This window comes from Hyla sarda, chromosome 1 (genome assembly GCF_029499605.1).
Source record: "Hyla sarda isolate aHylSar1 chromosome 1, aHylSar1.hap1, whole genome shotgun sequence".
Taxonomy (NCBI): domain Eukaryota; kingdom Metazoa; phylum Chordata; class Amphibia; order Anura; family Hylidae; genus Hyla; species Hyla sarda.
Window position 1 is genome coordinate 3,970,412 of NC_079189.1, and position 13,380 is coordinate 3,983,791.

Genomic DNA, 13,380 nt, shown 5'->3' on the forward strand with positions numbered 1-13,380 from the left:
CAGCCCTTGTTCCAACCTCGACTGCAAAAAGGAGAGGAGACGGGGAACGGAAAAGGTAACTGGAGAAAAGGTCTGAGTTTCACACCAAAGAAAGTAAGCCCGCCAGGTACGGTGATAAATTTTCGCAGAGGAGGGCTTGCGAGCCCTGAGCATGGTGTGAATTACCTGGGAAGGGAAGCCGCGGGCCCTTAGTACCGCGGTCTCAATCGCCACGCCGTCAAATGCAGCCACTTTAAATTGGGGTGGCAAAGGGGACCCTGTGACAGTAGGTCTGGGCGAAGTGGAAGGCGGAACGTAACTTCATCCAGAAGCCAGACCACGTCGGCGTACCATGCCCTTCGAGGCCAGTCTGGAGCCACCAGCATGGCGGGGACTCCTTCCGCCTTGAGCATCCTCAGAACCCTGGGAAGGAGAGGGAGAGGAGGAAACAGGTAGGGCAGGACAAAGCCCGACCACGGAATTACTAGGGCATCCACGGCTAGAGCCAGGGGGTCCCTGGACTTTGAAACAAACGTCGGAATTTTCCGGTTGTGTCGAGAAGCGAAGAGATCCACGTCTGGGGTCCGCCAGAGATCGCAGGTCTGTGCGAACACCTCCGGAAGAAGGGACCACTCTCCGGGGTCAGCTGAGGACCAACTGAGGAAATCCGCTTCCCAGTTGAGCACTCCCGGAATGTGAATTGTCGAAGTGGCTGGAACTACTTGTTCTGCCCAGAGGAGGATCTTTGTCACCTCGGACATGGCTGCTGAGCTGCGAGTGCCGCCCTGCCGATTGATGTACGCCACAGCCGTGGCGTTGTCCGACTGGACACGGACAGGGTGGCCCTGAAGCAGGGACTCCCAATGCTTCAGTCAAAGATAAATCGCCCTCAGCTCCAGGATGTTTATGGAAAGAAGGGCTTCTTGGGGAGGCCAGAGGCCTTGAACCGTCTGATCCCTGAAAACACCCCCCCAACCCGACAGACTGGCATCTGTCGTGACCACCTGCCAGTGGGGGGGGAAGGACAGAACGCCCCTGAAGAAGAAGGGGGGAGCGGAGCCACCAGCGCAGAGACCAACGGGTCAGGAGAGGGAGAACAATCTTGCAATCTAGAGAGAGAGGAGGAGTCCTGTCCCACCGGGCAAGAATCGCCAGCTGAAGAGGACGGTAATGAAACTGGGCAAAGGGTACTGCCTCCATGGCTGCCACCATCCGACCCAGGACTTCCATGCAAGTACGGATGGTGACCGGGGATGGTATCCGGAGGGAGCGGACTCCCGACAAAAGGGCCAGACGTTTGTCCGGCGGGCGGCGAATCCGAGCCGAGGCAGAGTCGAACTGAAGCCCCAAGAAGACCAGAGACTGGGTGGGGGAGAGAATAGACTTGTCTCAGTTGACCATCCACTCGAAGCGACATAAGGTCTGAAGAGTGAGGCTCACATTCTCCAGAGCCTGGGCTCTGGTGGAGGCCTTGATGAGGAGGTCGTTCAAGTAGTGTATCACTGATACCCCTCTTGACCGTAACAGAGCTATCACAGACGCCAGAATCTTGGTAAAGACTCATGGTGCTGTGGCCAGACCGAAGGAGAGAGCCTCAAATTAATAATGACCTTCCGGAACCGCAAAGCGGAGGTACCGCTGGTGTCCGGGAAAAATTGGAACGTGGAGGTAGGCATCCTTGATGTCCACCGAGGAAAGAAACTCTCCTTGATCCATGGACGCCACCACCGAACGGAGAGATTCCATTCGGAAATGGGGGAGAAGAAGATGTTGGTTGAGACGTTTGAGATCCAGTATTGGCAGCATAGAACAGTTTTTCTTGGGAACCACGAAAAGATTGGAATAGAAACCCCGATAGCGTTCCCTTGAAGGAACCGGGACAATGACACCCTGGATGAGAAGGGACTGAAGAGCCTCCCAAAATTCCCTCGCAAGCGAGGGAGATCGGGAAGCACGGGACTGAGAAAAAACGATCCCTCGGAAGGGAGGCAAATTCTATCCGGTATCCGTTGGACACCACTGTCACGATTCGGCTTACAGGTTGTGGATCCTCTGTGTCAGCGAGGGATTGGCGTGGACCGTGCTGGTGGACCGGTTCTAAGAGGCTACTGGTGTTCACCAGAGCCCGCCGCAAAGCGGGATGGTCTTGCTGCGGCAGTAGCAACCAGGTCGTATCCACTAGCAACGGCTCAACCTCGCTGACTGCTGAGAAGGCGTGGGACAGAAGGACTAGGCAGAGGCAAGGTCAGACGTAGCAGAAGGTCGGGGCAGGCGGCAAGGTTCGTAGTCAAGATGGATAGCAGGAGTTCAGGTAACACAGGCTTTGGACAACACTAAACGCTTTCACTGGCACAAGGCAACAAGATCCGGCAAGGGAGTGCAGGGGCAGTGAGCAGATATAGCCAGGGAGCAGGTGGAAGCCAATTAAGCTAATTGGGCCAGGCACCAATCATTGGTGCACTGGCCCTTTAAGTCTCAGAGAGCTGGCGCGCACGCGCCCTAGAGAGCGGAGCCGCGCGCGCCAGCACATGACAGCAGGGGACCGGGACGGGTAAGTGACTTGGGATGCGATTCGCGAGCGGTCGCGTCCCGCTGTGCGAATCGCATCCCCGACGGCCATGTCAGTGCAGCGCTCCCGGTCAGCGGGACTGACTGGGGCGCTGCAGGGAGAGAGACGCCGTGAGCGCTCCGGGGAGGAGCGGGGACCCGGAGCGCTCGGCGTAACAACCACGTCCCTGACCCAGGAGTCCTGAATGAGCGTGGTCCAAACGTCTCGAAAGAGCAAGAGGCGACCTCCCACCCGAGAAAAAGCTGCGGGTGGGGGCGTCCCTTCATGCAGCAGTGGGTTTGCGGTTGCCCGATTTGGCCGCAAAATGTCCGGAACAGTTGGTGTACAACTTCCAAGAAGGACGCGCCTTGAAAAAGGGGGCCTTCTTGTCACGTGAAGGCGCCTGGCTGGACACTTTAGAGGTGCCAGACATTCGAAAGGAAGAAGACTTTCTGCAGAGATAAATGCTAGACTTGTTTTGAGGTAATAAGGAGCTCTTGCCACCTGTCACCTCAGAGATAATCTCATCCAGGCGCTTGCCGAAAAGTTGGGAACCGGTAAAAGTAATCTCGAAGAGAGACTTCTTAGAAGCAGCATCCGCGTTCCATGTTTTAAGCCAAATGGAACGACGGAGGGCCACTAGTTTACTGGTGGCAAAGGCAGCGCAGCGAGCTGAGTGCAAGTAAGCAGAACACAGAAAGTCTCCAGCTTTGGAACACTGGAGGGCCAGAGCAGACAGTTCTTCTGGGGGAGATCCCGAAATAATGCCCTGACGGAGTTGTGAATGCCAAACCGAAAGGGCCTTAGACACCCAGGCAGAGGCGAAGGCAGGAAGCAGGGAGGCACCCGCTGCTTCGAAGGCATTCTTCGCTAAAGACTCAACCTTTTTGTCTGCCGGATCCTTGAAGGCAGCTGCATCCGCCAGCGGCAAAGTAGTAGCTTTAAAGAGGCGGAAAACTGGAGGATCCACCGACGGAGAGGAAGTCACATTGGAGACAAGGTCCTTTGCGAAAGGATATCGCGCTTGAACTTTCTTCAGTCCCTGAAACTTCTTCTCAGGGTGCTTCCAGGCAGATTCTAGAAAGGTATCAAATTCAGCGTGAGAGCTGAACACTTTGGGTGCCGGTCGGGCACGATGAAAGGATACTTCTGGAACTGCGTCTGAAGTTCCTGGGTCCTCTAGGTTAAAGGTGTCTCTTATGGCCATAACCAATGATTTCACCGTGTCCACTGAGTCCGAACGGTCCTCTGAATCGGATGCCGAATTGGAAACCTCGTCCGCCAGTTCTCCAGGAGAGTGCGAACGAGTGGAGGCGGCCCTAGAAGGGAGAGAATCTGACCTGATAAGTGGCTCAGGAGAGCCAGAGCGGTGACCCCGGGAATGTCCTCTGGAAGAGCGACGCGTGTGGCCTGAAGAAGCGGTCGGGGGAGACCTGCGAGAGGAACGCCCGTGTTTACCAGCAGACTCAGGGGATGAGTCAGAGGAGACACCCCTATTACGCTTATGTGAAGCATAGGGAGAAGGGGAACGGGACCTTCTAGAGGGCTGGTGAAGGGTAGACCTCTCCAAGGCAGTCACCACTGAACGGTAGACCTGTGCCAAGTCGGATATAGACTGGGAGAGGGAGGAAACCCAGGCTGGAGGGGCGGCCGAACCCGGGTCTGAAGGAGCACCTGGGTTAGAAATAGCAGGGGGGTCTGGGGGAGAAGGAGCAGGCAGAGCAAGTGGGTTCAGCAGAACCTGGCATTTATGCAGAGCAATTTTTACAAGCGCAATGGGTAACTAATGTTCCCAATAACTGCTTTGAGGGAGGAACAGTTCTGGGCACGGACATAGCTAAAAAATGAACAGTCTCACCCAAAGTCTGTGTCCCAAGGCAGCTGCTGTGAGGAGAACTCCGCACTGTGGCTGTGAGGAGAGAGAGGAGATGCCGGCCAATAGGAAGAAGGGGCCAGGTCAGAGGCAAGAGCGCTGTGATTGGCCCCTGCACAGCTCCAAACGCGCGCACGGCGCTGATTGGCGGCTGTTTCGCAATGCTGAAGCGCTTATGCAGCCTGGTGGGCGGAGCTAACGTCCGCCGGGCTGCAGAAGAATTACAGCGGGACTTAGTAATGGCGCACGCTCCAAAACCCGAGCGCACACGCCGCCTTAGTGAGCTCCTATGCGCCCGGGGAATGGAGCAGGCGAAGTGCCGTCGGCAGCCGCGGCTGCCGAAAGTGAAAGTAAAAAGGAGCACCCGCCCGCGGCGCATACAGTAAAACACATTGTCAAATAAAGTGCCCCTTACTATGAAACACTGCCCCTTGCACAACTGCTCCCCCAATAATAAAAAACAATCCCCCTGCAGGGAAGAATAAGTATCCCATGGCCAGCCCCAGCTTAGTACTGAAAGGTCCAAAAAACAGGGGTCTCCAGCTGTTGCAAGACATAGGGAAAGAAAAATATTCACCTATGCTGAAGAACTTACCTAAAGAAGTCTTCAGAATGTAGTCAGTCATTATTGTCACCTGCAGCAAGCCAAGCTCATAGCGAGGCGAACAGGGAGGTAGGGGGACCCGGACCCATGAGGTACAACCCCAAGCGCTGACCGTTGGCGAGAGGGGTTAACAGTACATCCAAGATGCCTGCCACCTCTCGCAATGGGGAAACAGTGAACTGTAGTTCCTGAGTCCCCACCTGAAAACAGAAATAAAAAGGAATAAAGCACTAACACATTCCCTAAACCTAAAAAATATGAGACCTGGTCTGGAGAACACCAGACCATGTCCACCTCCTTAAGACACTAAGCAAAAACTGAATTGCTCAGTGGCCTGGAGGCGGGTATATCCTGCTGGGAGGAGCTGACTTTTTGGTTACCATAGTGTCAAGCCTCCTAAAGACAGCAGCATATACCCAAGGTTCTGTGTCCTCCAATGGAGCCGATAGAGAAACACTATTTTGGACTTTGGAATTTTTTTGCGCGTACGCCATTGACCGTGCAGTTTAATTAACAATATATTTTATAATTCGGACATTTCCGCACGCGGTGATACCACATATGTTTATTTTTATTTACACTATTTTTTTTTATGGGAAAAGGAGGGTGATTCAAACTAATTAGGGAAGGGGTTAAATGCTCTTTATTCCCCTTTTTTTTCACTTTTTTTTTTGCAGTGTTATAGCTCCCATAGGAGACTATAACACTGCACACACTGATCTCTTATACTGATCATTGTTATCCCATAGGAGACTATAACACTGCACACACTGATCTCTTATACTGATCATTGTTATCCCATAGGAGACTATAACACTGCACACACTGATCTTTTACATTGATCATTGTTATCCCATAGGGGGCTATAACACTGCACACACTGATCTTTTACATTGATGATTGTTATCCCATAGGAGACTAACACTGCACACACTGATCTCTTATACTGATCATTGTTATCCCATAGGGGACTATAACACTGCACACACTGATCTTTTACATTGATCAATGATATCCCATAGGAGACTATAACACTACACAAACTGATCTTTTACACTGATCATTGTTATCCCATAGGGGGATATAACACTGCACACACTGATCTTTTACATTGATCAATAGTTTCTCATAGGAAACCATTGATCAATTAATCTGCCGCTTGACTACTCATGCCTGGATCTCAGGCACTGAGCAGTCATTCGGCGATCTGACAGCATGGAGGCAGGTAGGGACCCTCCGGCTGTCCTGTAAGCTGTTCAGGATGCCGCGATTTCATTGCAGCGATCCCGACCAGCTCCCTGAGCTAACCGGCATTAGTTTACTTTCACTATAGACGCGGCGTTCAACTTTGAACGACGCATCTAAAGGGTTAATAGCGCGCGGCTTCACGATCAGTGCTGCACGCTATTAGCCACGGGTCCTGGCCGGGCCAGACCAGCTAGGACGCGGGGCCACGCCGTGGTCCCGTGTTATAGAACGGGAGCAGACTCATGACGTACCGGTCATGGGTCCTTAAGGGGTTAAGGGAAGTGACAGACACATTTAACCTGTGGATGTCAGGAGAGAAGCTAAACACTGGTGGAAGACACACATCTTATCTGTGGTGCTGAGCGCTTCTCTACGGACTGACACATCCCTCTGCTATATTCATATAAGGGCGATGCCAGACACCTGACCATCAGCCCGGGGCCCCTATCACCATCCATTGTGGAGCTTAAGGGGTTACACTAAGTTCTCTGCTCCCATGGGATAGTGCGGCTGTTCATCACATCTGAGCCCCAAATCCTGATGCTGCCCCTAGTGTTCTACCTGGAGCATGACAGGACCCATAGATGACCTTGGAGAGGATCTCTATATAGTCACCTCCCTCAGGTCCTGACTATACATAACAGGGGATCACTGGGGCCTGAAGGGTTAATGTCATGTAGATCTAAGGTGGAGCCTCCCCTGAAGACACCTCTGAATTCCCTCTGTAATCCATTACTACATCCCTGGGACAACACCTCCTGGAAATATTACATACCTGGGACAACACCTCCTGGAAATATTACATACCTGGGACAACACCTCCTGGAATTATTACATACCTGGGGCAACACCTCCTGGAATTATTACATACCTGGGACAACACCTCCTGGAATTATTACATACCTGGGACAACACCTCCTGGAATTATTACATACCTGGGACAACACCTCCTGGAATTATTACATACCTGGGGTAACACCTCCTGGAATTTCCTCCTTCACTTCCCTCATACATGGGTGATGGCCCCTCATCCTCTCTTCTTCATCCTCCACTTTATTATTAGTCAGATCTCCCCCCTGATGTGACATATAGAACAATTCACTACAATACAGCAGACAGGAGGAGCAACAGAGACCCCCAAAATCTATCCCCACATCTATGACTGCAGGACCTCCCTATAGAGATATAGGATCAGCCTCATCTACCTGATGGTTCTCTGGGACATTTCCCTCTGGACAGTCCTGGGAATACAGAGGGCGGGGACACCTCTCGGGTGGATTTCTATCAATGACTCCATCTGTAGGGAACACACAGTGATGAATAGATTATTCCATGTGATGATCAGATGATGGGTGTAGTAGTATCTAGGAGACCCTCCACCAATAAAAGTCTCCCCCTCCTTACACTGCTGACCGGCCCCGAAATCCGTCTCCTCTTCTGGTTCAATTTTAACCTCAACCTTAATATCACTCAGATCTTCACCCTAAAAAAGATAGGAAGAAAATGTAAGTGGATCTTGGGGTCAATCACTTTCTGGTCATATTTTGGGGAGAATTTAGCGCCATCTACCTGACAATTTTCTGGGACATTTCCCTCTGGACAGTCCTGGGAATACAGAGGGCGGGGACACCTCTCGGGTGGATTTCTATCAATGACTCCATCTGTAGGGAACACACAGTGATGAATAGATTATTCCATGTGATGATCAGATGATGGGTGTAGTAGTATCTAGGAGTCCCTCCACCAATAAAAGTCTCCCCCTCCTTACACTGCTGATCGGCCCAGAAATCCGTCTCCTCTTCTGGTTCATCTTTAACCTCAACCTTAATATGATTCTGATTTTCAACCTGAACAAACAAGAAAAAAAAATGTTAAAAAGAACTTTACCTCAATCATTTTATGGTCATATTTTGGGAAACTTTAGGGTCATCTACCTGATGGTTTTCTAGGACATTTCCCTCTGGACAGTCCTGGGAATACAGAGGACGGGGACACCTCTCGGGTGGATTTCTATCAATGACGCCATCTGTAGGGAACACACAAGGAATGAATACATCAGCTCCTGTATATCCATCTATATATATCATACACTTCTCACCTCTAGGTTATTTATCAGGCCTCAATAACAATGTTCTGCCCCTCCCCCACTTTCTGATAAAACATCAGCTAATCCAGTCAGACCCGCAATGAAATCCCAGGCCCGGAGCTGCTGGTCCCTACAGAGACTCGGCTGTCACTCCTTCCTCAGGGGAATCCATTGTCAGCAGGTGGAGGAGACACAGACATTTCGGTAATAAATGGGTCATCTGGGGAAGGAAATCTGGTCTCTAATCCCTTATTAGAGGATTCTATATGTCCACAGAGGGAACGCACAGTTGCGGCTCCGTCTTCTATCAAACTTTCTGTAGTAAGAAAACGACTGCTCCAAAGTCTCCTCCACCAGGGACCATGTGGGATAAGACTTTGTCTATATAACCCCGTTTTTTGTCAGGCAACGACTATTCCTCTCTCAGAGGTGAATGAGGGGTTAAATATCTGTGGGGCCATGACAGTACACAGACAATGTACGCCTCTTCAGGCTGGAGGAGAGGTTTCCTCGGCTGCCCGTATCCTGGGGAGGAGTCATTATGGAAGGAGATTACAAAAAGAATAGGGGAAGAGGACAAAGCATGGAGAAGTAACAACTTGGAGCAGAGAGGGCCCAGACACGAGAGAAGAGCCCAGACACGAGAGAGAAGAGCCCAGACACGAGAGAGAAGAGCCCAGACACGAGAGAAGAGCGAGACACGAGAGAGAAGAGCCCAGGCACGAGAGAGAAGAGCGAGACACGAGAGAGAAGAGCCCAGACACGAGAGAAGAGCCCAGACACGAGAGAGAAGAGCCCAGACACGAGAGAGAAGAGCCCAGACACGAGAGAAGAGCGAGACACGAGAGAGAAGAGCCCAGGCACGAGAGAGAAGAGCCCAGACACGAGAGAGAAGAGCCCAGACACGAGAGAGAAGAGCCCAGACACGAGAGAGAAGAGCCCAGACACGAGAGAGAAGAGCCCAGACACGAGAGAGAAGAGCCGAGACACGAGAGAGAAGAGCCCAGACACCAGAGAGAAGAGCCCAGACACCAGAGAGAAGAGCCCAGACACCAGAGAGAAGAGCCCAGACACCAGAGAGAAGAGCCCAGACACCAGAGAGAAGAGCCCAGACACCAGAGAGAAGAGCCCAGACACCAGAGAGAAGAGCCCAGACACCAGAGAGAAGAGCCCAGACACCAGAGAGAAGAGCCCAGACACCAGAGAGAAGAGCCCAGACACCAGAGAGAAGAGCCCAGACACCAGAGAGAAGAGCCCAGACACCAGAGAGAAGAGCCCAGACACCAGAGAGAAGAGCCCAGACACCAGAGAGAAGAGCCCAGACACCAGAGAGAAGAGCCCAGACACCAGAGAGAAGAGCCCAGACACCAGAGAGAAGGGCCCAGACACCAGAGAGAAGGGCCCAGACACCAGAGAGAAGAGCCCAGACACCAGAGAGAAGAGCCCAGACACCAGAGAGAAGGGCCCAGACACCAGAGAGAAGGGCCCAGACACGAGAGAAAAGGGCCCAGACACGAGAGAGAAGAGCCCAGGCACGAGAGAGAAGAGCCCAGGCACGAGAGAGAAGAGCCGAGACACGAGAGAGAAGAGCCGAGACACGAGAGAGAAGAGCCCAGACACCAGAGAGAAGAGCCCAGACACCAGAGAGAAGAGCCCAGACACCAGAGAGAAGAGCCCAGACACCAGAGAGAAGAGCCCAGACACCAGAGAGAAGAGCCCAGACACCAGAGAGAAGAGCCCAGACACCAGAGAGAAGAGCCCAGACACCAGAGAGAAGAGCCCAGACACCAGAGAGAAGAGCCCAGACACCAGAGAGAAGAGCCCAGACACCAGAGAGAAGAGCCCAGACACCAGAGAGAAGAGCCCAGACACCAGAGAGAAGAGCCCAGACACCAGAGAGAAGAGCCCAGACACCAGAGAGAAGAGCCCAGACACCAGAGAGAAGAGCCCAGACACCAGAGAGAAGAGCCCAGACACCAGAGAGAAGAGCCCAGACACCAGAGAGAAGAGCCCAGACACCAGAGAGAAGAGCCCAGACACCAGAGAGAAGGGCCCAGACACCAGAGAGAAGGGCCCAGACACCAGAGAGAAGGGCCCAGACACCAGAGAGAAGGGCCCAGACACCAGAGAGAAGGGCCCAGACACGAGAGAGAAGAGCCCAGACACCAGAGAGAAGAGCCCAGACACCAGAGAGAAGGGCCCAGACACCAGAGAGAAGGGCCCAGACACGAGAGAGAAGGGCCCAGACACGAGAGAGAAGAGCCCAGACACCAGAGAGAAGAGCCCAGACACGAGAGAGAAGAGCCCAGACACCAGAGAGAAGAGCCCAGACACCAGAGAGAAGAGCCCAGACACCAGAGAGAAGAGCCCAGACACCAGAGAGAAGAGCCCAGACACCAGAGAGAAGAGCCCAGACACCAGAGAGAAGAGCCCAGACACCAGAGAGAAGAGCCCAGACACCAGAGAGAAGAGCCCAGACACCAGAGAGAAGGGCCCAGACACCAGAGAGAAGGGCCCAGACACCAGAGAGAAGGGCCCAGACACCAGAGAGAAGGGCCCAGACACGAGAGAGAAGAGCCCAGACACCAGAGAGAAGAGCCCAGACACCAGAGAGAAGGGCCCAGACACCAGAGAGAAGGGCCCAGACACGAGAGAGAAGGGCCCAGACACGAGAGAGAAGAGCCCAGACACGAGAGAGAAGAGCCCAGACACCAGAGAGAAGAGCCCAGACACGAGAGAGAAGAGCCCAGACACGAGAGAGAAGAGCCCAGACACGAGAGAGAAGAGCGAGGCACGAGAGAAGACTGTCTGAAGCAATGATTCCCTTTTCGCTGTTATTTCCCTGTACACTGCATATAGTGTATAAGAAGAGACTTTGTTGGTCCCCAGTACAGTCCTCTCCAGCGTCCCATACAAATGAATGGAGCAGAAGTCGTCTACAGCACGAGCTCTCTCTAATAGTCGGGGCCCGTTCTGGAGATCGTGGGGGGCCCAGCTTTAGGATTAGATACTTATTTCCTATTCTAAGACATTTTCTCTGGACACCCACTTTAATGTTCTCACATGGAGACAGATAAGAGACAATCAGCGTTTTATCTAATAAAGACAGAGAACTCCCGGATATAATTACAGGACAGGAAAGAGTCACCAGGGAGGATGAGGAGGAGACGGACAAGTAGTGACATCCATTCAGATATCGCTCTCACTCCCTAGTTCCCTACAACACAAGGGCATCCCCCACCATCCCTCTAGAATGTTTTGCCGAATATCAGTATTGTGCAAAATGGTCTCCCGTTTCTTAAAAAAATGTTATTAAGGTCAGACGGGCGAGCTTCAATGCCTACATCTCTAAGGCGGCCAGTGAAAAAAGAACAAACTTGCAAAAAGGATAAAAATGGCGTCACCTCCCCCATATGTAGACTTTATCTCAGAGGCAGTCACCAATGTCCGTCACCAGCCACCATTATACCCTCGTCTCACCAGACCTGAAAGTCACAACTCCCACCCTGTCGGTAGTTAGAGGGGTCCCAGAGGGGCATTCGCTTACACACAAGCACCAGACACACATGGGGGTCAGGGGGAGGCAGCAAATGCCGAATACACACTGGGGTCTGGTCTGGGCCAACGCTGAAATCCAGATGCAGGGTAATAATAGCAGGTTTTTGTGAAATCATGAGGGGATAATATCGCCATTCAATTGTTTTTGGGATAAATGGTGCAGCCGTAGATAAAACTGAATATCTGTCTCTTCTTACCTTGTGATGTGAGGGGCCGGTGATCCTCCATCATGACTATGTCCTGGTACAGATCCTTGTGTCCTCCAACTCCTCCACTGAATAATAGACAGCGATGTCCTAATGGGGTCAGTTCTGGAGACCTCACCTACAAAAACACATCGATAACATAGAGCGGCGCCAAAGATGGGGACAACAATGGTGGAAATGTAGATGGGGACAACAATGGTGGAAATGTAGATGGGGACAACAATGGTGGAAATGTAGATGGGGGGACAACAATGGTGGAAATGTAGATGGGGGGACAACAATGGTGGAAATGTAGATGGGGGACAACAATGGTGGAAATGTAGATGGGGGGACAACAATGGTGGAAATGTAGATGGGGGACAACAATGGTGGAAATGTAGATGGAGGGACAACAATGGTGGAAATGTAGATGGGGGGACAACAATGGTGGAAATGTAGATGGGGGGACAACAATGGTGGAAATGTAGATGGGGGACAACAATGGTGGAAATGTAGATGGGGGACAACAATGGTGGAAATGTAGATGGAAGGACAACAATGGTGGAAATGTAGATGGGGGACAACAATGGTGGAAATGTAGATGGGGACAACAATGGTGGAAATGTAGATGTGTAGATGGGGGGACAACAATGGTGGAAATGTAGATGGGGGGACAACAATGGTGGAAATGTAGATGGGGGACAACAATGGTGGAAATGTAGATGGGGGGGACAACAATGGTGGAAATGTAGATGGGGGACAACAATGGTGGAAATGTAGATGGGGGGACAACAATGGTGGAAATGTAGATGGGGGGACAACAATGGTGGAAATGTAGATGGGGGGACAACAATGGTGGAAATGTAGATGGGGGACAACAATGGTGGAAATGTAGATGGGGGACAACAATGGTGGAAATGTAGATGGGAGGACAACAATGGTGGAAATGTAGATGGGGGACAACAATGGTGGAAATGTAGATGGGAGGACAACAATGGCGGAAATGTAGATGGGGACAACAATGGCGGAAATGTAGATGGGGACAACAATGGCGGAAATGTAGATGGGGGGACAACAATGGCGGAAATGTAGATGGGGGGACAACAATTGTGGAAATGTAGATGGGGACAACAATGGTGGAAATGTAGATGGGGGGACAACAATGGTGGAAATGTAGATGGGGGGACAACAATGGTGGAAATGTAGATGGGGGACAACAATGGTGGAAATGTAGATGGGGGACAACAATGGTGGAAATGTAGATGGGGGACAACAATGGTGGAAATGTAGATGGGGACA

At 51.8% G+C, this 13,380-nt stretch overlaps 1 protein-coding gene across 1 annotated transcript in view; it reads right to left on the minus strand.

The window, feature by feature from the left end:
- Positions 1 to 13,380, minus strand: part of LOC130306231 (uncharacterized) — an 870,792-nt gene that overhangs the window by 852,888 nt on the left and 4,524 nt on the right. The window contains exons 2-4 of the mRNA XM_056552075.1: positions 12,094 to 12,207; positions 8,187 to 8,278; positions 8,021 to 8,099 (exon numbers count right to left, since the gene is read on the minus strand). Coding sequence (XP_056408050.1) covers positions 8,021 to 8,099; positions 8,187 to 8,278; positions 12,094 to 12,207 — 285 coding nt within the window. The remainder of the gene's footprint in view (positions 1 to 8,020; positions 8,100 to 8,186; positions 8,279 to 12,093; positions 12,208 to 13,380) is intronic.